At 38.4% G+C, this 25,544-nt stretch overlaps 1 protein-coding gene across 3 annotated transcripts in view; it reads right to left on the bottom strand.

Annotated features, from left to right (window-relative positions):
* Positions 1-25,544, bottom strand: part of CEP112 (centrosomal protein 112kDa) — a 323,660-nt gene that overhangs the window by 140,379 nt on the left and 157,737 nt on the right. For all 3 annotated transcript variants that reach the window (XM_005858692.2, XM_005858691.2, XM_014532494.1), the window contains one exon: positions 21,136-21,366. In XM_005858692.2, coding sequence (XP_005858754.2) covers positions 21,136-21,366 — 231 coding nt within the window. The remainder of the gene's footprint in view (positions 1-21,135; positions 21,367-25,544) is intronic.

Below are 25,544 nucleotides of genomic sequence, written 5' to 3'. Positions count from 1 at the left end.
ACCTTACGTTTCTCTTTTTAACAATTTTCACAAGTGATTCTGATGCTCACTCAGGATTTGGGATCCTTCCTCTAAGCAACCTTTAACTCCTTGCCAGTTTGCACTGTCCTTTGACATCCTTTACAAGGAGTTGGTGTTGACGACTGTGGGCTAGGTTTGCAGAGCTCAGGTTCCCTCGGGAATCTCACTGGTGGCCAGCACTGTGGCTCTCCACCAACATCCCCAGACTCCTACCCCTGGATCTTTAGATAGTTGTCAGCCTATGGCCCCAGTCAATTCAAAGTCACCTCCTTATGGCCTCTCTAGCATATCTATAATAATAAAAGCATAATATGCTAATTAGACTGGACAGCCAAACAACGTTCTGGATGTCATTCCAGATGTCCTTCTGGATGAAGTCACCATGGCGGGGGCCAAGGCAGAGGCAGTTAGGGGCAATCAGGCAGGCAGACAGAGTGGTTAGGAGCGATCAGGCAGGCAGGCGAGTGGTTGGGGCAATCAGGCAGGCAGGCAGAGGCAGTTAGGGGCGATCAGGCAGGCAGGCAGGTGAGTGGTTAGGGGAGATCAGGCAGGCAGGCAGGCAAGTGGTTAGGGGCGATCAGGCAGGCAGAGTGGATAGGGGCGATCAGGCAGACAGGCGAGTGGTTAGGGGTGATCAGGCAGGCAGGCAGAGGGGTTAGGGGCAATCAGGCAGGCAGGAAGGTGATTGGTTAGGAGCCAGCAGTCCCAGATTGCGAGAGGGATGTCCGACTGCCAGTTTAGACCCGATCCCACAGTGGGACATCCCCTGAAGGGTCCTGATTTGTGAGAGGGTGCAGGCTGAGCTGAGGGACCTCCGCCCCTCATGCAGGAATTTCATGCACTGGGCCTCTAGTTTGGTTATAAAAGACAAACTATAAATGTATAACTTGAAACTTAATGCCTTCTTATAGGTATTTGAACGAAAAAATCTTATCTACATCAGTGAATTTTGTGGCTGGCCTGCTGATTTCCAAGGCTCCTCAAGCACTTCTTGTCATGCCAGCCATGGTGTGCATCTAACTTGGTGAACCCACCATGGTTCACAGTCTGCTCCCTCGCTGTGCAGGGTCAGAAGCTCAGTGTTGCCAGTGCCCTGTGAGGGTTATTGACTCACACAGACTAAATCCACAGGGGACGGGGTTCTGGGGGGCATTTCTGTTCTATCAATGATTACATTGCATTTAGATTTGCACGCCACTCTGCTCACACTCTAAGGCTGCCTTTGGCATGTCCTATACCCGTCGTTTGTCACAGGCACTCATCTCTAGGACTGTAATCTCAGAACAGAAATTGGAAAAATGCCAAGAATTTTTACTGTCTCTTTTTGGAAAGGTTATAGAGTTAATTGCTTTAGATTCTAAAGCTACTAAAATCCTTGAAGTGCTTTTCTGATGAACTATGGGACTATGGCTCTCAATTCACCCAAAAATGAAGACCAAACAATATGCGAATGTATTACGACCCAGACTTTATTCTGGAGTGCTTTAATGAACTCAACTTTTAAATGGCAACAGCCTTCAGAATATTTAAATATAAAAAATTATGTGAATTAAAAAATTTACTAGCCAAACAGGCAGAAACTAAAGTTTTAAATTCCCTTTACTGGTCAAAGGTATAATACATATTTTTAAACAGACTCAAAATAACAAGATAGATTCAAAAGTTGTTCCCCCTCCACTTCCTTTGCAAAGTTTAATTATAAAAATTTAGTATTTAATTCCACAGTGTTTTTCTCTTTTATTTTGAGGTGAAATAAAAAGTTCTCTATGTACAATTTCCTTTTAAAAAAAAGTTTGTTTTCCCCTCCTCATTTGAAATAGAATATGAGGCTGCAACAGAGACCCTTAGGAATATCCACAACAGGAAATACTTTGCCCTTTCAGCTCAGACAAAAAGCTTCCAATACTCCCCAAATACACTAATTTCTCCACTTCACCCAGACATACCTCATTAATGGTTCTATCTACCCTCTTGTTCGTCTCCCATTCATCTCTGACTTCAAAGCCAAAAATTCAGGGTCTTGGCCAGAGCAAGGAGTCTCAAGCCAATGCATTGGCATTTTAGCCTAGATGCTGTGCTCATTAGTGAAATGAGCAGAGCTATCACTGGGAAGGTGACTCCCTGGGACCATGAGAATGAACCAGAAGAGCAGAGCAGACAACTGTGGCCATAATCAAAGAGAACTGCCCTCACAGAGAGTGATACTGTACTCAGTAAGTTTAAAAATGGTCTACATATATGGATTTTTGTTCAAGTGTTTTAAAATTTATTTAAACACACAAACAAACAAAAAAACCAGCACCTACTGCTTCTGGCAAGCAACCATGTTAAATATAGATTATTTACTATATTCTAGATGTAGACAAATCCACAATGACAGAAATGATGATTTGGTTTTTAACACATGTTTAACCGCAAGCTAATGGCTGTTAAATCTTGAGATTATATTTCTTTAGAGCCAATGTTTACTTAACACAGTTCTAAAGATAAAAGAAACTAAACATTAAACGAAACCTCATCCAAAAGAATTTTCCACCTTTCAATAACCTCTCAGTACGTTTTTTAAAAGTTGGGATTAATCACCTATAATTTATAAGAATGTGTGTGTTTTTTTCTGGTTTACCTTTGCCAAAATATGTTAATTTAAGTAAACAAGAAAAGCTGCGTATTTTCATTTCCAAATAGTAAAAGAAATTTTCTCTGTGTTATTAAAATTAGATGTACAATCTATGCTCATGACATTGTTTTGTATTCTAAATCTATAAAGCAATTTAAAAAACACTTTTTATATATTTTCCACTCCCACTGTAGTTGAAGAATTCTAATTATTCACTCAAAACATATGTTGAGAGTACAATGTAAACTGCCATAATTTCCCCTACAAAAGACATATAGTTTACAGTTAAATATCAGGAAAAATTCCCTCAAATCACATTTAATTTCTTTTTTGCTTAATACGTTGGGCATAATTTTTCATTAAGTATATTTCTAATGCTGTCATAAAAAAAATTCCTTATCTGAGATTTCTTTTCCAATTTCAGGCAACTACATTCTAGGTTGAATGAAAAAAATTAATAGTACTTTTGGACTTATTTAAATATTATGAGTAAGGCTAAATGTGTAATGTGTCAACATTGGGTAACTTAGGGAATGAGTGGAGCATTAGCAATTACACTGAGAAAACACGCATGGCAACTGGTACCCATGGTCATTCCACATGTGAATGACCTCGCCAACATGCTATTAACAGAATAGCATTAAGGCCCCACACCAGGTCAGGCCCACAGTCCAGGTAGCCAGGGACAGGTAATGTACAAACAATCTTTAGGTGGGAGGAAGAGTCATGAAAGCTCTCTCACCATCACCATCATTGGCCTGCATTTTATGTCATTTGCTATTTGTGCTACCACTGTAATGCCTCACTTGCCCAGAAGTCAGAGTTCTAGCAACAATCATGTGGATTATTTAGAAGCTGCCTTGAGGCCCTTGCCCCTGCTATTGGGTGCAGAAAATCAGCCAACAAATTGAAGGCAGTTGCCCTCAGAATAAAGTGATAACTGAGAGAAAAAGGAAGAGTGAGAACTATGAACAGGAGAGAGAATGACAGTGCGGGCACACTTACTGCAGGGAATTTTTTGTGTGGCACCAGTGTTCACAGTGATGCCGCCGAGTTGTCAGGAAGGGTTGTTGACGTCTTTAGCATTTTTGTTTAGAAGAGTAGGGGAGTGTGTTAGAGAAACAACCTTCCAAATGTAGGGGCTGACACATACATAGGGATTACATACATAGTTATGTGGAAACTGACATGTGGGATATTTTCTTCCTGAATAACATCTGATAAATGAGGCTTTCCTTTTCTTTTATTTGTCTTGAAATGGTCTCTTTGAAATTCTCCTAAATAGTACTTTGTTGAAAAAATAATCTGAATTAACCCATTCATGGGACTAGAGAATCTGATCAGAGAATCTCTCAGTCTTCTGCCTGTGGAAGCTGCTTCATTCTCTTTATCCGCTTAGTTGTCCTATTTCATATATTTACTAGTTCTATGTTACTTTCATAATTTTTAGCTGCATATGGATACATTCAAATCATATCTAATACAAAATCAGAAAAAAAAATGTATTGTATTCTGTTTTCAGAGAGCTAAAGTGTTTATGTCAGTTTTACTATTTGGTGAAATCAAGGCCCAAGAATTATTCTTTATGAAATCTTTTCAGTCTAATTGGGGCATTATAGTTGAAAAAAACAAAAAAAGATCCAGCCATTCAGCTATCAATTCAACACATTTTTACTGGATGTCTATTATGTGCCAGTCACTGTTCTAGGCACAGAAGGAATAATAGTGAATAAATAAGTCAATTAATAATAAACAACAAGTGGGAAGTTGTATGGAGGAAAAAGGTAAGGTACAATGACAGAAAGTGATAAAGGACTCTAACATTTAGGCAGGGACCAGCTAGCTGGTCATTGGGATATCTGAGAGGGGGTAGGGGGATCCAACAAAGGGCACAAGTAAGTGTAAAGGCCTCAGGTAGGAACAAGATTGGCTTATTTATAAGTGGTAAGAAAGCCACCTGCCAGATCTGTGTAGCTGAGGGGGTGAGGATTAGGAGATACACTGGAGAGGTAGTCAAGGCCACATCACATAGCACAGTGAAGGAGTTTCTATTTGTTCTAAGAGCAATGAGGAGCCACTGAAGGGTTTTTGAATAGGGGAATATGTGTGATGAAAAGACGTAGAGAGAGCAAGTGTGAAGACAAGGGACCAGGTGGGAGCTACTGTATCAGTCCAGTCAAGAGCTGACGGTGCTTTAGAGTAGGGTGGTGATGGCAGTAGTGATGACAAGTGGTCTGATGCAGGATGTATTTTGAAGATAGAATCAGCAGGACTTTCTGATAGAACGAATGGAGTTGAAAGAAAGAAACGAGTCGAAGATGATGCTGAGTCTTACTGGGTGACTTGCGGAAGACTGGGGCGGGGGAGGGAGGGATCAAGAATTCTGTTTCAGAAATGTTAAGTGTGAGGTTCCTACTAGACTGTCAGGGCTGATGCCTGGGAAGGGGTTGAATACACAAGTCTGAGCTCAGGGTGACTAGGACAAGAGATACAGACTGGAGGTCATGAGCACGTAGATGGCATTCAAAGCTGTGGGACTGGACAAGACCAGTAAGAGACTGAATAAAAAGACATTAAGAGTGAAGATAAGATGGGGCCAGTAAAGGAGGTGCAGTAGGACAAACCCTGGAGGGTGTGAAGTTCCTCCTAACTTGTAAACTGACTGAAGTCTATCAAAGGGGGTGATCAATGGTGTCAAAACCATTCGAGAGGTCACAATGAAGATCGTGGCGTCCTCCTGTTGAACAATATTGGACTTACAGTCTGGGAAAGTATTAGCTAACCCCATGAAATTATTGATAATTAACCAGTTTAGATCTAAAAATCAGCACTTACATATGGTTTAACTTAACAGTAAACCTTTAAGCCACTGAGATTTTGAGGTCAATTTGTTACCACAGTGTAACACAACATTATTTGGCCTGGGTGATCAAAGAATTCTTTAAAATATTGCAGCATGCTTTTATGATTTTGGAAATAATACAGTAGAGAGAAGAATGTTGATATAAGAGAAAGGATGGATAATTAAAGGAGAAAAGTCCTTCAGGAGGGGTGAGGAGTGCAGGGCACTAGAGAAGGCCTGAGACAGAGGGCATTTCCTTAAGTCAGGTATCCATGCGCTCTAACGGAGGGGAGGGGAATATATCGATACAGATGCAGATGGAGGGTGGGTATGGGTGGGATAATGAGACAGTTCTGTCTCTTCTACTTTTCTAGTGAGAGAGAAGCCACCAACTAAGAGTGAGGAATGAAAAGGCAGTTGGAGGTTTGAGAAGAAAAAGAGGTATGAAATTTCCTTATGGGAAAAAGAATTAACTATTTAGTGTGAGGGCCCACTTAAGCTTTCTGGCTTTAAGGTTAGGTGAGACCAGTTAACATAAGTGTTTCTTTTGAACCATGTTCAACTGTTTAGATACAAGAGTAGAGTACAAGAGTATTTGGTTTAATCAGGGTTGGGTTTTGACAGTAAGGAAAGTGGAGGAAAAGAAGGACAAGGAAGTTGAGGGTCGTTCAAGGGAGTAATTACATTGATAGACCATGAAATCTAATCTGGGAAATGAAGACATAAGTTGATGTAAAGTGGAAAATGGTAAGATTAATGGATTGGAAGTCCCTTTGGGGGAAAAATCTCTTGGAGTGAGGATGCTACACTAAGTGAGTTAGAAAGATGAAGGCTGGGGAGAGGTAGAGAGAATGGAAGGCCCAAAACCAAGATTTTGAAGGTGGCACAGTTCTTGGATTGGCAAGAGCTCTAGGTCATAACCATGGGCAGGTGTCTGAGGAGAAGAGTGATGAGCTCTTAAAATAAGCAAGAGGCTTGAGGGTTTTAAAGATTTTCATCAATGGGTCAATGTACTTAATGCCATCTTTGCAATGAACAAGTATGATCTGGGGTAGGATATGCTTTGCTCAGTCTAATCAGTACAAGTTACAGCCACGAAAGTTAAGTCATATGAGTGAGATAGTGTTTCCAGTAAAATTTAAATTTCTTAAGAAAAACATTATTTAATTAAAGTTAAAAAATTTTAATTTTCCGCCCTGACCGGTTTGGCTCAGTGGATAGAGCGTCAGCCTGAAGACTCAAGGGTCCCAGTTCGATTCCGGTCAAGGGCATGTACCTTGGTTGTGGGCACATCCCCAGTAGGGGGTGTGCAGGAGGCAGCTGATTGATGTTTCTCTCTCATTGATGTTTCTAACTCTCTATCCCTCTCCCTTCCTCTCTGTAAGAAATCAATAAAATATATTTTTTAAAAAAATTTTAATTTTCCTAACTTTATCAATGTCCTATTTAGAACTGAAAGCTAAGTGGAATTTCTGCAATAACAAAATGCCTCATGTTGGGTCTGAAACTGTAAACTGAAGTGGTATTTTACTACTAAAATATATGTAAAAACCACTTTTGTTTTCTTTCCATTAATACATATTTTTTTCATTGCTTCTTTCCAATTATAATCATACGTATCAAAAGCACCTTTTCCTTATTGAAACACATCTTGTTTTCCAGGATATTTTCATGGAAAAATGGCTTTCTCACCCTGTAGATGATTCATGCCTAGGAAAGGAATAGACCTGCTCAATGCTCTGCTGTTCCTTAGGAGCCCAGAGAAAACTCCTTCATATCTCTCCAGGCAGCAGACAAGGACACCATGAGCTACCAAGCAGTGGTCTACCCATTTACCACTGGAAGTTTTCTTATTGAACTACTAGAGGCCCAGTGCATGACATTTGTGCACTGGGTGTGGGGTCCCTCAGCCCGGCCTGCACCCTCTCAGGGAGCGGGCCTAAGCTGGCAGTCAGACATCCCCTAAGGAGTCCTTAGCACCGCTGTGGAGGCCGGAGAGACTCCTGCCACTGCCACCGCTGCTGCGCTCGCCAGCCGTGAGCTGTGAGCCCCTGTGGGAGTGCTTCTCAGCCAGAAGCTGGGCTCAGTGCTCCCTAGGGCTGCCTCAGAGTTGGGAGAGGCTCCCGCCATCGCTGCTGCGCTTGCCAGCCGTGAGCCCCCTGTGGTAGCGCACTGACCACCAGGGGTAGCTCCTGCATTGAGTGTCTGCCCCCTGGTGGTCAGTGCACATCATAGTGACTGGTTGTTCCATCCGTTCGGTCATTTGCATATTAGCCTTTTATTATATAGGATAGGCTTTTTGGTTCCTGCTATATATTATGTCCACGAGGAACCAATCAGATTAACATAAAATGTTACAATGGAACAACAGAACTTCAGTTTTATGTAGGAAAAAGGCAGCCTTCCAAGCAAGCATCCCTAATCTCCAAAGACAATGCAAGGCAACCTGGCAGCTCCCAAAGTCAAAGTGACTTTCAAGTGCAGCTCTTTACACAGGCAGAACTTTCTACACACATCAATGCAAAGCTTAAAAAAGAGGAGTTATGTCTTTTAAAGATAAATGTATAAAACTTTAGAATTTATGCAGGGTAAAAGCTTGTTTTTAACCTTAATATTAAAAAAAGGAAACATTGTTTTTCTAAACCTATTATTAAATAAGAATTATTCATACAAAATAAAAAATTGATAGTGCAAACTAAAGCACAAAGTGAAAATCCAGCATGTGAATTTCACATAATGAGACGACGTATGGGAGGACATCCGCTCTGACACCGCAGAACCCAGGTGACTGGCAGGACAGCATAGCAGGGTTACTCCTCAATCATCCTATATGGGAACACCAGGAAAGGTCTAGTGTTTGTCCAGGGAACGGACCAATAATTCTGCTCAAAAAGGCATATGAAGAGGATTCCATTAAGTTGAGTGGATCTGAGATCAAATCCAAAGTGATCAAATAAGAGCTGAAATACCAAATATTCAAAGACGCCAATCAAGGCAGAAATATGAAACACAGGTAAGGTGGCTGGTGAATGAAAGTTGTGGGTAATGAGGAGCTAGGAACCCAAATTGCAGTCTAGTTGGGAATGAGGAACGTGGTAAGCTGCATGAACTGGTTCATAAAACCAATTATCTTGTGAAGCAGGAGCTTCTATCTTTTGCTCATGGCGACTTTATTGAGCCAACAGATGGTTAGATCAGCCAGTTAATGGCATGGGGAGAAAACAATTGCTAGCATAGGTTTGGAGAACCTATGCAACTTGTAGCTGTGCAACCATGAGGTAAAGGCACTTGAGAAAGGCACAATATATCACTTCTGGAGTATTATTGCCAAAAATGCATAACCTCAATCTAATTAAGAAAAAACATTAGACAAATCCAAAGTGAGAAACATTCTACAAAACAGAACTGTTTTGAGTAGTACTATTCAAAAGTGTCAAGGTAATGAAAGATAAGACTGAGGAACTATCACAGATTGAAGGAGACTAAACAGATATGACAACTAAACACAAAATAAGATCCTGGATTGGATCCTAGAACAACTAAATAAGATTAGTGGAAAAGCTGGTGGAATTTAAATAAGGTCTGTAGTTATCTACCCAGTTAAATACAAAGCATCTTACCGATGCTGATTTCCATAGTACAATGATTGTACTATGGATAAATAAGATGCTGGTATGGAGGAAAGCTCAGGGAAAGATGTATGGAAATTCTCTGCATTATTTTTGAAACTTTTCAGTATGTGTAAACACAAAGTTTAAAAATAAAACGTTTTAAAATGTCATCTGTATTTTTTGTAAGTAGGGTTTTTATAATTACTGTTTGACATTCTCCCAATTCATCCTAAGCTCTTAGTTTCCCATTTTATCCCCTTGGACTGCTTGAGAAAATTCTTCATATCTAGTGCCAAGTCAAACATTGTACTTCAAGGACCACCTCCTCCATAAAACAGCCTCTGGTTACTACAAACCTCCTCAGGTTTCCAGCACTGGACCCTACTCTAGGATTTTATTATGTATAGTTATGTAGTTTTAAAAGTTCCTTTATGCTTGTATTTCTCATTGTCACCACAATAATAAAAGCTTCCAGAAGGCAGGGACAAAGTTACATTCCATTTTGTGACCAGCACTGAGTTAAGTATAGAGTAAATGCTTATTGCACTGATGTTGACTCATTCACCCACAAATTATTAAGGAAACTAGACTTGGAAGTTCTCATCCCCCATTTATTCCTCCTTTGTGTTATTAGACACCAAATGGACCATTAGTTATGATCTAGGTGTGACAATTCTAGTAATTTCTTATTCTTAGGAAGTCTCTAAAATATGATACAGCCTTCAATTTAATAAAGTCATCTGGGTTGAATAAACATATTAGAATTATAATAATTAATAAAAACATAGGCCTAAATTATAAATCTTTAAAAGCTCATTTAAAATCTGTTAAAATTCCTTATTTGATAATAATATGAAATGTATAACAAAGCAACTGTCACAAGTAAGAGTCAAAGATTTTGATGTTTCATGAGCTATTTTCCATGACCCAGGGTTGCCTCCTTAGAGTGCTCTAGGATGTCCAGCGATGTTAGACTCACGCAGTGGGAACAAATGTCCATTTTCTTTGCCAAGAAAATACCATAGATGAATATTAACAACAGTTTTGTTAGCCAAAATTCACATCTGCACACACTTAAAAATCTAGCTTTTCTTTTTTTTCAATAATAATTTGTAATACATTCTGAAAATTACAAAAAAAAATATTAGTACTCAACACCTGGGTGCTTAACTGGTGTTTTAGCCATCCGTGCAATGATAGAGCCTATACTATTATTGAAATTGAATAGCATACTCTAAATTGTGGATATATGTATATGTATACATATTAGTAACATTTTGGGGCATATATCTCAGGCTTTAAATACACATACACAGGGGAAGAGAGAAACAGTTACAAATCAGAATAAAAAGTTCAAAATATACTATAAAGATGTAATGAATCAAAGGAAATAAAATATTTTAGGAGGAATATAATTTAAAACATGGGAGTTACAAAGATATTTTTTTCTACACAATATAAGGATTCCAATACTTTTTAATAAAAACTACTCAACTATCAAAATATTATGTATTTTAAAAAGGTCATTCATTCACTGCAAATGACATCATAAACAATAGTTTAATTTTTTTTACCAAGTTTTTAATATGTGTGTGGGAGAAATACAGGATGGAGCAAAAGTAGGTTGATAGTTGTGAGTACGTGAAACACAGAGTTAATTCTTGGATTATTATTTATTAAGTATTGCATTTTCCATACAGACAACTGCACACGTGCTTTTGTATATTTTTGGCCTGATCTCTATACTGTTGTAATTGCAAAAATTTTGCAATATTTAAGTACTAGAGGCTCTTGATTCAATGCAATATTTAGAATATATGCATAAGCTGTATTATTTTAAAACATTTAAAATAATTTTGATTTTTAGAAAGAATGATTAATATGGAGCCTAGAATAAGAAGAATGTATCTTAAAAAAAGGCATTTAAAAATATCTATCACTTTGCTATCATATATTTGTGTATATTATTATTTTAAAAAATCATTTATATGTCATGAGACACATAAACTAAACATAAAAATTAAGATCCTTTGCATTTTGAAAGATATTGTTAAAAGAATAAAGTTAAGCCACTGACTGTGAAAGTGTTTGCAAATCAGCTATCTTTTAAAGGACTTGTATCTAGAATATATAAAGAACCCTCAAAATTCAATAACAATAAACAACTAAATATAAAATTGGAAGACATTTAAATAAACACTATGCCAACAAAGATATTCAGATGACAAATACACATATGAAAAGATGCTCCACATTCTTAGTTATTAGGGAAATGCACATGCAATTAAATACAACCTATTAGGGTGGCTACAATAACACTAGACACGACAATATAAAGTGCCAATGAGGATGCAGAGCACCTGGGGCTCATACATTGCTGATGGGAATGGAAAACGATACAGCCACTTTGGAAAAAGTTTGGCAATTTCTAATAAATGTCAAAATATACTTAGCATACAATTTAGCAACCCCACTCTTTGCTATTTACCCAAGTGAAATAAAAATATTTATGTTCACACCAAGCCTTTATATGAATGTTTAACAACCCAAATATTTCCAGCTAGAGAATGGATAAACTTTGGTACATCCATGCAATGAAATATTATTAGCAATAAAAAATAATGGACTACTCATGCCCACAACAATGGATGAATTTAAATGCATGATGCTAAGGGGAAGAAAACAGACTCAAAAGGTCATATACTGAATGATTCATTTCGTATATATTCCAGAAAAGGCAAATCTACAGTCACAGAAAATGGACGAGTAGCCGCCAGGAGTTAGAGCCAGGGGGGTAAATGGGGCTGACAACAGAGGAGTGGAGACATATTTGTGGTGATGGGACACTTCTTATTCTTGATTGTGGTGACAGTTTGTCAACATTTACAGAATTATATATAATCTATATGCAAATTATATGCAAAAAATGTTTTAAAAAGAGAGGGATGAATGAAGAGTTACTGAGCACAGGAAAGAGCATGATTTCTTTGACGGGGACAGGGGACGGTTTTGAGTGAGGAAGATGAGCTCACGTCTTCCAGGCAGAGAGAAAACACGTGAAGCCCTAAACGGAGTGTTTACAGCCTGTACAAGGAAAAGGAGCCTCCGGAGTGGGCACAGCACAGACTGTACCTGGGGGAGGGGGGGCGGGCAATTGAGACAGGCAGAAGATACACTTCATACTCATTATGATGGTTATTCTACAAACAAAACAAACTGAAACAACGGTTGAAACTGAAATGACGGTTGGCAATGATGTGGAGAAATTGGAACCCTGGTTCACTGATGGTGGGAATATAAATGGCACAGCGACATGGAATACAGTAGGGCGGGTTCCTCAAAAACGTAAAAATAGAATTACCATGTGATCCAGCAATTTCACTTCTGGGTATAAAGCAGGAATTCAAAGAGGTATTTGTATACCCATGTTCATATCTGCATTACTCACAATAGTCGAAAGGTGAGAGCAACCCAAGCATCCATTGATGGGATGCATGGATAAACAACGTCTTATATACACATAATGAAATGTTATTCAGCCTTTTTAAAAAGGAAATGCTGACACATGCTACAATATGGATGAACCTTGAAGACATTACGCTAAGTGAAATAATACAGTCACAGAAAGACAAATCTTGTTTGAGTCCACTCATATGACGTACCTAGAGTAATCAAATACATAGTGATAGAAAGAATGGTGGTTGCCCAGGGCTGGGAGGAGGAGGAAATAGGGAGTTAGTGTTAATGGGTACAGCTTAGGTTTTGCAAGATGAAAGAAGTTCTGGAGATGGATGGTGGTGATGGTTGCACAATTTAAATGTACTTAATGCCACTAAACTGTAAACTAAAATATTAATTAAAATAAGTAAGGAGAAAAAAGGAAAGGCAGAAGAGGAGAAATGGGATTGTGCAAATGCTTGGCCAGAAAGCTAGAGAGCTGGGCAACCTCACTTTGTTGTGGGCAAGGGCACTTTGTAAGTTCCTAAGCAAGGGAGGGCAATGCGATTAGCTTACAATCTACCTTGTCCAGAAAGCTGTGCCTGATTCTACCCCTCCCCACTTACTTCCCGACACCTTCCTGGGTGTTTCCCAGGGCATGAGGTCCAGATGGAGACAATGACTCTAATTTCAGTTCAATGCAATCAGTTTCGTTTGTTCCATTATCCCTGACCATCAACATAAACCTCTTTGAGGGTAGAGGCTGTTTTCACACTGCCAGTGCTGACTCCAGCCCAGCAATGAGGCGAGATGTTTAGAAAGACCCCTGTCTCAAGAGCACACAGGGGTCTCAGTCTTACCTTCTCTGTGAGGCCAGATGGTCCTGTGTCCCTCAGGGGCCCCAGACTACCAGCCTGCCGTGTTTCGAGGTCATTACTATTTTCTCCTCTCGTTCTCATCAGACCTGGGGCTTGGCTTTCCGTGTGAGAGGAGTAGTCTAAAGTCAGCGGGGTCCACATGCCCTCTGGCCCCCATAGAGGTGGCAGAAGCAAGGATGAGAGCCCCTGAGCTGGCTGCGGCCAGTGAGACCTGCTTCTCTGGGATGCTCATGAGGGCTCAGCCTCCCCGCCCTGATAGAAGAGTGCCTAGGGCCGGGGGTAGGGTATTTGAGGGCCCTCCCACTCCAGTAGGGGTGAGCAGGGACAGATGACATCACAATCACGCTGCTCAGTTTCTGATGTCAGCCAATGCACATCCTTTTCTCTGCATCTCTGATCCTCCAGGGACAGAAAAGGGGAGAGAAGTTGAAGATGCTTAGGGCTCAGGGCCAGGACAACAACATAACTAGATGGTGACTTTTGTACATTCCTGTTTAGTTTACAAAGTGGTTAAAATATAGAACATTTAGAAGGGACTGAACAATACAGTGTAAAAGTCACATATAATCCCATCCCATAGAGAAATGAAGTAGCGGATTTTCATATCTCCCCGTGTCTGAGCTTCTCCCTGGCTTGCTTTTTCTTGATCTCACATCCCATGTCAAAACCCATCCGAAAGCCAAGTTGGCTCCAACTTTAAAATATATCCAGAATCTGACCACCTCCACTGGTGCCATTCTGGTCGACGCCACCGGCACCTCGCACTCGGATCCCTGCAATGCCCGTCCTGGGCTTCCTCCTTCGTTCTCACACAACTAGAATGATCTCAGCCCAAGTCAGATCGTACCACTCCTTGGTATAAAACGTGTACACACCCAAACTTTCCCAAGTTGTCATTTGTGCATGTTTTTCCTATTGTCAGTTAATTTGTTTTTATGTTTAGAGGTATCATTATAGTCCATTATATCAAGCTGTGGCTTATACACCCGGAGGAAAATGGCCATTTGAAGTTTTGTGCGGAATATTGTAAAACTATACTGGATGTTGTTTGTCAATCAATTTGTATAAATCTAAACTCTTTGAGGACAACATTTAACTTAAAATGTTTAAGGATATAACATTTTATATTTTTAGCAAAGGGAAAGATCAAAGTAAAAAGAACAGAATTGAGATTAAAAATCCATTTTAAGCCAAAATGACAATGTCTTCATATTAATCCTTTAATTATAAATTTCAAAGGTTTAAGCAGTTCCTGTGACCTTAGCTGTGAATAATTATGCCATGTAGAGCTTTCCTTACATTTGAAAAAGATGCTGAGTTGTTGCTCAAAGCCTTCCAACGACTTTAGGCTGGCAGAGCCCCTTCAAGCCATTCAAATTACAGACCGGGAACCCAAGCCGGTAAATGCTATGTCAGTTTCATAAAAGCTTTTTACTTAGTAAAGCACAGGGTAGAAAATGTTTGATGTATTCATGTTTTTAAATATCAAATTGTGAGGCTCCACACTACTACTTATAATAAAGAACTAGCAAAGGATTACACTAAATGGAAATTTTTGTGTGTATCATAAAATAAAATGATAAAATTAAAAGGCAAATATCAAAAAATATTTGCCACAAAGATAAGACTTTTATTCTAAATATAAAATGAGTTTATAGAAAGGTGATGAGGAAAACATTAGCACACAACAGAAGAGAAACTGACCAAGAATGAAAACTGGCAACTCCAGAAAATGAAATGTGAAAAACAAATCCGTTATAAATGTTCAACTTCACTCTTAAAAATAAAGGAACACCTCAATCAAGTATGCTACATTAATAAAATGGAATATCATGAAACAATGAAGACTATATTTTCAAAGAATTTCAAATGGCATAGGTATAATTCTTAGCATAACTTTTAAAAAAGTAAAAGACACAACAGTTTAGTTATTATGATCTCAGTTAACACAGCTATTTTACATTCACGTCAAATGGTTACTACTGGTTTTCTCTGGGAGATGGTAATAACAAGAGACTTTTACAGTATTCTCTTCCATGTGTTCTAAAATATCTTCTATTTCAAGAAAATTTATTTTTAAAATAGCTGAATATATTTCTTAAACAATGGCACATTTTAAATACCAATGTTTTCATCAGTCTTCTGAAAACTACCCACTGCCAACACTCAGTACTGTTCTTTAATTTTTCAAAGGTTCATATTTTATGGATCTTGTTTTGATTTGGTTGAAAAAGATTTGAAAAGACTAGAAAAGCAGCGTTAGTGATGCAAATGTCAACCATTTATTCTCTGGGATTCCCTATTTCAGAATTTCTACCTTGGGGAGGTATTTCATGTTTCTCTTACCTCAGAGCTACGAAACATATCATCTCGGGCTAAATCGCCACTGGCAGAACCTACAGAGGACCTGGGCTTAGGAAATCTTTTATAACCTGAACACTGCAAGGCTGCTGGAACAGCCCATACCACAGGGGGTGTTAATTAGATTATTTATTATTCTGGCTTCATTCTCCTTTCCTCTTTGAACCTTAATTTTATACTTAACTAGAGGCCCGGTGCACAAAATTTGTGTACAGGTCTGGTTCCTAGGCCTGGCCTGCGATCAGGGTCGATTGGGGCCTTCCAGCTGCCGACCAGGGCTTTCCTTCCCTGGCTGCTGGCTGCTGGCTGGGGCCCTCCTTCATTCTGCGCTGCCCCCTGGTGGTCAGCACATGTCATAGCGAGCGATCAAACTCCCGGTCTCCTGGTTAAACTCCTGAGGGGACACTTGGCATATTAGCCTTTTACATATATAAATAATAGAACCCCCTTGATTCTGATTGGCTTTTGAACTGCTAGCAAACACTTTAACTTTCAGATTTATTTAAACGTGGTAAAACATTAAGTCTTTTATAAGGTACAATAAGAATTCAAGTAAGACGCACAATTACAAAATAGTCTAGCAACAGAATTACCTACCACCTATTAGTGCTAATTTAAATTTTTATAATAAGAACTCAAATGTCTAGTTTGTGTACCAAAAATTCAAACCACATGGGAAAAAAATTGATGCTATGTGTTTAATTTATTACGTAAGATGGAGGAAATTACAACATTAAAAAACAAATAAATATTTGACTATAAAGATAAATTTTATCCTACCTAAAATATTTATAATGGTTAAAATCAAATTTGAGTAAATCAATACAATATTTTTATTTATCCGTATTATCATTCACAGAGGCTATACTGGATTTCTCAGTGCAGCATCCTTCTTTCATTCACACACAGCATTTATGAATGCCTCCTTTAAACCAGGCCCCACCCATGATCCTGGAGCTTTAGAAACAAATATTTAACAAGGACTGTTTTCAGGGCACCCATGTCCAGGTCTTCACTGCATTTAGAAATGGCTAAACTCCTTTTATTAGTTAAGTAAAACCATTTATCATCCAAAATACAAATTAATCTTCATATCAAGAACCCAGCACTTACAATTTTGTCATATGGACTTTGGGGTTGGCTCATTTCATCAACCCAGCAAGAACAAAACTCATGGTGGTAACCACCAGCCCACGTAGGGCTCTAGACTTTCCTTGCCAAGCCCCCACATTCTGATAAACCTTTATCCACGTCAGTTAAAATTACTATGCTCAACCTCATTTCTAGCTTCTTGTATGACTTCTGTTCTCTGTTCAATTCAGGAGCACTCCGTCCTTGCAGGCTTACACTGCCAGGGCTAGTGTCTTTCTAGACACTAGCAGGACAGAAATGAACAAGATAGACAAGGTCCTGCTAATGGAGCTTAGTCCCAATGGGATAAATAGAAAATAAATATGTGAAAAATTAAAAGATTATTTCAGATAGTGAGATGAGCCTTGAAGACAATGGGAAAAGGTAAGATGGTAGACGTAGGCAAGACTTGAGATACAGAGGTCAGGGAAGGACACTGAGAAGTGCAGACTGATGAGGAGGGTGGATGGCCATGGAAAGTCATGGAGAAGAACATTCTAGGCAGAGGGGTGGCAGGTGCAAAGACCTGGAGGCAGGAGAGAGCAAGGTGGGTCCAGAAACAGACCAATGTCTTCTGTGGCTGGATCCTTGTAGCCAAGGGGAGAGGGTCAACCTGAGCTGGTAATTTCATTCACACCCTCATCTCTCAGATCAATTACCCCTGGTTCTTTGCATCATTAAGCTCTTCCTCTCCATCAGTTCTTTCTCCTGTATTTCAAGACATTTTCAGCCTAAAAAGATATTATCCTTAACTCCTGCTGCTCTTTGGGACTCCACCTCCCTTTTAATATCAAATTTTCAAAAAAACCCAACAACAATAGAGTATTCATGAATCCCCACTTCCTCCCTACTCTCTCACTTACCTTTTGCAACCATGTTTCTGTCCACACTATCATTTTCAGTGCTTTGTCCAAGATTATCAATGACTTCTTAGTTTCCAATCCTGTGACCTTTCCTCCACCCTTATCCCTCCTGATTCTCTGTCACATTCTTGAAAATACTCCTTTCTAAATATTCTCTTCCTTTATTTCCATGGAAACTCATTCTTCTCATATTCCTTTTACCTTGATGACCCTTCCTTGACTATTTTCTCCCAGACTCTTAACTGAAGCTCTTTCTTCACCACTGTTTTCTATTTCCCCTCCTGAACAGGCCCTCTTTGTAGGTGACTCCTACAGAGAGGGTTTTCTGGTCCTGCCTTCTCTTATGATTCCCCACAAATGTTCCTTCAATAGCAAATGAACATCACAGCTAGATGTAGTGATGGCATTTCCAACTCAACATGTCCATAACTGAATTAATCTTTTCTTCCTGAAATCAGAAAGTCCTCCTACATTCCCAAATGATTAAGGGTCGATTTATACTTAACCATTCTAATCAATGCCATCTCTGAGATGCTTCTCAAGCATGTCTCCTCATCCTCACTGCTGTATGCTCACAACCTTCGTACACCTCTAGTGTGTCCTCAGGGACCTGAATTAATCAGGTCCCCACCAACTACTTCCCTGCTATGGCAGCTTGCCAACACTGACAGATTTTCCTAATAATCACTTGGCTATTGACACTTCATTTCCTCAAAATCTTCAGTAGCTTCGTACTGTTTCCACAGTGAAGCCATAGGCTTATCACAGCTTTGGAGACTTGCAAGGATTTCTAGCTGTCTCTTAGCCTCATCACAACCACTCTGCTTGACTGACCTCTATGACATGTGCACGGTTCTGTTTGCTCCTACTGTTGTTCCTTTGGCTTAGAATGCCATCTTACATATCTACTTATGTTCAGTTCAAGTGACATCTCTTCCAGTTAATCTTCCCTGGTTGCCTTAACAGAAAAGAATTCTCCCCCAATCCATACTCTACCTCACATTACAATTGTGTGTATGTGTCTTGCAGTCGCTGCTTTTTAGAATCTACTTGAAGACAGTGCCACTTTTTCCTTTTTTTCTGTGTGTCCCCACAGTGCTTGGGATAATGCCTTTCTGAGATATAGGAAATCTTCCAGAAATATTTGCCAAATGAATTACCCAGGATTTCTAATGTTATGCTTTTGTTATCAATTAGCAATACATATAAACCTATACTTGAAAAATTTTATCAATTAAAAAGAAACATTTAAAACATTTAAAATGTGAATATACAATACAGAAAAATCAAGGCCTAAATTGTATGGGGAGAGAGGGAGAGAGGGAGAGAGAGAGAGGGAGAGAGAGAAATATCAATGATGATAGAGAATCATTGATAGGCTGCCTCCTGCACGCCCCACTCTGGGAATCAAGCCCAAAACCAGGACGTGTGCCCTGACTGGGAATCGAACCTTGATTTCCTGGTCCATAGGTTTATGCTCAACCACTGAGCCCCACCAGCAGGGCTAAATTTTATGTTTTATGAGTCTGGCTTTGGTATGTCCAAATTTCTTAAACTGAGCTGCACTGGTATCTGTGCCATTCAAGACCATTTACTTAGAATTATTTTGAACTGATGGCAGATATGACTGAAGTCAAGGAGAGGTGTGTGTAAGAATTACCAGAAAGGTCCCTGCAACATCACTTTCATTCTCCATTAGTCCCTCTTTTATTTGCTATTGTCAGAGGACTAAAGCTATTCCACATAGGGAAATATCCCTACTTCCTGAAACTGTATATTTTAGCATCAAAATACTATCATTTTGTACTGCTTTGATGGAATTATCACTAACATCCTCCCTCGGATATATAAAAGGCATCTCAACTGGAACACATCCCAAACAGCCCAACCTGTCGTTCTTGCAGTCTTCCTCCCGTCAGCGAAGGGTCACTCCTGTGTCCACTGGCTCTAGCCAGTCACCTTGGAAACATTCTTAACTGCTCTCTCTCTCCCCCTCTGTTTCCACCTGAACCAACAAGAAATCTGGCCAGATGTACCTTCAGAACATTACCCAAATCTGATCAGTTTTTACCACCGTCACTGCTACTGCCTGAGGCCCAAGCCTCTATCATCTCTTGTCTAAATTCTTGCAATAGCTTTTAAACTAGTCTCTCTACTTCCTTCTTTGCCCTCAATTCAGTCTATTCTCAGCGTTAGCAGGCAGAGAGATCCTTTCAAAGGTGAATCAGATGTCACACCTCTGCTCAAAACCTGTCAAGCCTCCTCTACTCAAGGAGAGTCAAAGCAAAGCCCTTTTAAAGGCCCAGACACACCTACAGGGCCTGGTCCACCTCTGAGGGTTTGTCCTTAACCTCATCTCCTCCTCCTTCCTTTTCCACCTCCACCTCGTCCTCCTCCTCCATCATCATTTCCAGCCACAGTGGCCTCCTTGCTGTTCCTCCAAGAAGCCAGGCTCCCTCCCACCTCTTTAGGGACATTTTCCTATATATTTTTTGGCTCAGAGCTATGCTGCTAAGGGCAAAGCTGGCTGAAATGTGACTCTCAGATAAAATTAGCTACTACAAAGTAAGCACCTTGGGTTCTCTCTCCATGTAACATCAATGGAGTAGTGCCTAGCACGGTGTTGTATACGCTATGAAGGTTTAAAATTATTTAAAGACAAAGAAGAGAGGAAAATTAAACAGAATTAGAAGATTCTTCAGCTACACTTTTCAAGTTCTTTATCCCAAGGTATAGATTGGCCTTAAGAAACTCAAGGGACGATTTACATTTGTTATACTTAGAACAATTCACATTTACTACCCAATTAAAAGATTTACACTTTTCCAAAACATCAAAAGAAAGAATATTTGAGATTGTTCCTGGAAGATAAGTCAACCGCAAATATGTCAATATTATACTGACATTTATTTCAAAAATATATAATTTTAAATCTTTTCCCAATCTGAAATATCAATCTGGGAAAATATGCCATCATGTATGTTACACTTCTAAAAACTGTAACATTTAGAAATAATTATTAGACAATCTGGAAAATATCTGACACTTAGTCTCAAAAAAATTCAGGGCTACAGCCCCAGCATTCCTAACCAGTATAATATTTGACAATATTATAACATTGTTGTATCACAGTGTGTATTTAGTTGATACAGAATGGGATATTCTATGCAATTACTTCAAAAAAAGTCAACAAAAAAAGTTAGGAAATTCCATATATGATTTTAGTGCTGCTTAGAAATACAAAAAGATACTTAAATTGCTCATTTGAACAATTTGAAGAGTAATTCTCTTTCCCCCACCTTCCAGAGATGAAATGTGAGAGTGGCAGCCATGGGTTTCACTTGTCTATAAAACATCGAGGTGGATACCTTACCTTTTCCAGCGTCATCTCCGTCTCAGCTGCATGAGTCTTTCTCAGCTCTATTTTCATCTTCTCTGATTCAGCCTTCAGTTTGCTGACAGTAGCCTCATGGTCCCTGGCAGCCCTTTGCTTCTCCTCTTCACGGAGAAGACCGAGCTCTACCAGCTGCTGCTTCCGCTGTGTGTTCACATTAATCAGCTCTTCTCTCAGCTTGTGAACTTGGGCCTCCATGTCAGCAATAACCTTGTTGTGAAAAATGAAAAAATGGGCAGAGACTATGAATAGGAAAGTCATAAAAGTCAAGCAGCTCGGCAGGCCAGATATTCTGAGAGGCCCTCATGATATGAAATAACTAGATTCCATATAAATATAATTTTTCCTCTTCCTCTGCTCATAGAAAGAGAAATATCCAAAGGGAAAAACAAAACAAAAATCACACACATGTACAACTGCACGTGCCAAAAACAAGAAGAGCAGTAAGCACAGTCAGAAGGCAAGGTATCCGAGGGCAAATGCCCTTATTTGCATTGCACCTTCAGGAGGAAGGAATATGGGGCTGAACATGATGCCATGGATTAAGTCAGAGAGCCCGTAATAGGCCAAAGTGGTTCCAGATCAGTAGTGTTATCAATGCCCACCTGAAGCTAAAACAAATGCCCTTCTCAGAAAAGGTCCTGCAGTTGAATGTCTCCAAGTTTCCCATAAATTAAGATAAACCAAAAATGAGATCATATTCAAAAATTACTAAACCCAGAAGAAAACCACCACTGATAAGAGTCAACACAGACAGATTCCCCTGGCCAGCACTTCAGATATCAGAATTATCAGAAAAAGCACATAAAATAAACATGTATTAAATATTTAAAGAAACAAAGGATGGAATCATAAATGAATAAACCAGGAGAGATTAAGCAAATATGGCCAGATTTGAGAAAGAACCAAACACAATTTGCAGCAAAGAATTTTTTGTATAAAAGGTAGAATAAATGAGTTAAGTTTCAATGTTGCAGAAGCAAGAAGTGGTGAAACAGAAGAGAGGTTTTTATAAACCACCGATAATGCAGCACAGTAATATCAGAGGATAAAAACTATGAGATATTGAAAGTTATGAAAGGTAAAATAAGAAGATCTATTACATGTCTAGAGTCCCAGAAGGAGAAAAGACAGAGGGAAGATATAAAACTATAGCAACTGAGAATTTTCCAGAACTGAGGAGAAGCAAGAATACACAGAAATAGTGAGCAGAATAATTATCAAGCAGACAATATAACTTATCAAATCCTGAAGGATGGAGCCAAGCAAAGGAAATATGTAGCCCTAACATGTTATGTGCTTTTAAAAGTTTAATTTTTTAAAAAGTAGGCAACCACTTTAAGACATTGGTAATATAGAACAATTTCTGATAAGACTGTTAAAAACAAGAAAGAAAACACAAATTAATATTAGGGATAAAAATAAACTTATGACAGTATTATCTAGAAAAGTAATATAATGACAAAATAAAATAAATTAAAATAAAATTTTAATATTAAATTTTAAAAAGGGCATACTATGGATCCATCATAGATTAAAAAGATAATAAGATAGTACCATAGAAATATTATGCCAATAATTGAAGAACCTAAGTGAAATAGATCCCTATGAAAATATAAAATGTCAAAAGAAGTAGAACAACTAAACAAACTGAAGAAACTGAAAAAATAGTTTAAAATATCCCCACAAAGTAAACATTAAACTCAAATAATTTTACAGGTGAGTTCTAAAAAAGGTCTCCCAAGAGACAGATAATTCTAGTCTTTTACAAACTTTTCCAAAGAATGGAGAAAGATAAATACACTCTCAGACTATTTCGGAAGTTATAATATTGATACTGAAGGATGACAAATACAAAGAGAAATAAAAATTATAGGTCAACTCACTCATGACACAGACATAAATGAGCAAACCAAGTCCAATAAAGTATAAAAATATGTAATCATCAAGTAGCAAAGAATATAAGGGCAGCTTACCATTTATTGAAATCTATAAATGCCAATAAATATTGAATTTAAATGAAAAGGAAAATCTCTAAGCTATAAAAATCTACCAAAACTGACTAGAAAAAAGTGGAAAACATGAGTCATCCTATAACCATTAGAAACATTTAAATAGTAGTCAAAAATCTTTCCAGAAATGAAATATCAAGGCCAGATGGCTTTATTGGCCAGTTCCACCAAGTATTTAAGAAACAAATAACTCACTCTGATACTAATTCTTTCAGAGAATAGAAAAAGCATTTTTCCGCAACTCAAATTATGAGGTCAGCATAACATCAATTAAAAAACATCTTCAAAAAAGAAAAATCTTCGGTCAACCTCAACAATTATTAGCAAATTGAATCCGGTGATAATACATCATGAAAGAATTGGAAAGGACATAATATTGGTGTAATGTTAGAAAATAACCTATAATATGATTTACTCCATTAAAGTATTTTTTAAAAAGCCTTATGATTATCTCAATACACAGAAAACCATTTGATAAAATTCCAAGACAAAAACTCCTAGCAAAATAGGAAATAGAAGAGACCATTCTTAACCACATAAAAGGTAGTTAGCAAAATCTCAGCATTTTTTATTCATTCTTTATTGTGAAGTTTTAAATAGCTCTTTTAAAATCAGGAAGAAGAAAAGAATACTTACTACCACTACTTATATGCATAACTCTATGACCAAAAATACAAAAGCAAAACTGTTTTTAATCATGGATGTTAGACTGTCTATAGAGAAAATGCAAAATGTATGTATAAATTATTCCAAATACTAAAGGAGTTTAAAAGGGGTCTGAATAAAATATTAATGTTAAAATCATTTGTAATTTTTACACACTAGCAAAAAATTATCAAACACCATTTACAACTATAACAATATAGGATTCTCAGAAATGTCTACCAAAAGATGTGCAGTACTCTCTAGGCCTTTTAGAAAGATATTAAAGAAGATCTAATAACTGAGAGATGTGTCAGGGTGTTGGAAAGTCTCAATTTATTAGTTCTTCCCAAAATGACTGACAGCATTAATTAATGCACGTTCAATTAATATTTCAACAAGAGCTTTCAAGAAACTTGACAAGCCGAATCTAAAGTGTACAGGGACGAACACAGTACCATGAGATTCCTAAAGGAGGAGAGACAGGTGGCATGACATTCCATACCACATATTAGAACCTAAAATAATGTCACTAAAATTAACACAGTATAATTTTATCATAGAGTAGTGATTTTCAGCCTTTTTCATCTCATGGCATACATAAATTAATTACTAAAATTCTGCAGCACATCAAAAAATACTGTATCAGTTGCTGACGACCAAAAATAGGTGTTATTTTGATTGATTTACAAAAAATAATAATAGTAATTACCTACCCTTTATGCTCCAATGTGATTTTTTAAAAATCAAGTGCCTATATAACATCTGTGGTACTCAGAATTAACCAATCAGATTCAACCTTATTATGCAATGTGACCAATAAGATGCAATGCCATTATATGATATATATCTATATCTATCTATATATCTATATATATATGGTTCAAGATAGGGGATTCACACAGGATGGCTATTGTTGTGTTTCCCTTAGATCAGCAGTTCTCAACCTGTGGGTCGTGACCCCTTTGGGAGGGGGGTCGAATGACCCTTTCACAGGGGTCGCCTAAGACCATCGGAAAACACATATATAATTACATATTGTTTTTGTGATTAATCACTATGCTTTAATTATGTTCAATTTGTCACAATGAAATTGGGGGTCACCACAACATGAGGAACTGTATTAAAGGGTCACGGCATTAGGAAGGTTGAGGGAAGGTTGAGAACCACTGCCTTAGCTGTCATTTTTTTATTTGACAATCTAAGGGAAAAGAGGTGACGCCCCTGATTACATAGTCGGGAATTGTATGTTTTAAAAATTCTTACGACACACCAGTTGAAAATTGCTGTCATAGAGAATAGAAAAACTTGAATAATGGAAGGTAATGGCGAGTCTAGAAACTGGCTCACATGGACATAGCTGGCATCACAGTGTAGTGGGTAAATGATGAACCAGTCTACAAATTGTGACAAGACAGTAAGTTATTCATATGAAAAAAATGAAATCAGATCCCTACCTTATACAATAGATAAAATGCCATTCTCTCCATTCATAGGTATATATCCAAGGGAAATAGGACATATCTCTGCATATGTGGGGACAGTGAGCCAATGATACCACTAGATTAAGGACAACAGTTGCCTCTGGGACAGGGACCCCAGGATACGGGAAAGGAAGGACCTATAGGTAGAGGCAATCCTATCTAATAAAAGAGTAATATGCAAATTGACCATCACTCCAACACACAAGATGGCCACCCCCATGTGGTCAAAGATGGCTGCCCCCATGTGGAC

This window comes from Myotis brandtii, unplaced genomic scaffold (assembly GCF_000412655.1).
Source record: "Myotis brandtii unplaced genomic scaffold, ASM41265v1 scaffold120, whole genome shotgun sequence".
In the NCBI taxonomy this organism is placed as follows: Eukaryota; Metazoa; Chordata; class Mammalia; order Chiroptera; family Vespertilionidae; genus Myotis; species Myotis brandtii.
Note: the sequence above shows the minus strand (reverse complement) of the source record. Positions and strands in the feature narration are given on the sequence as shown.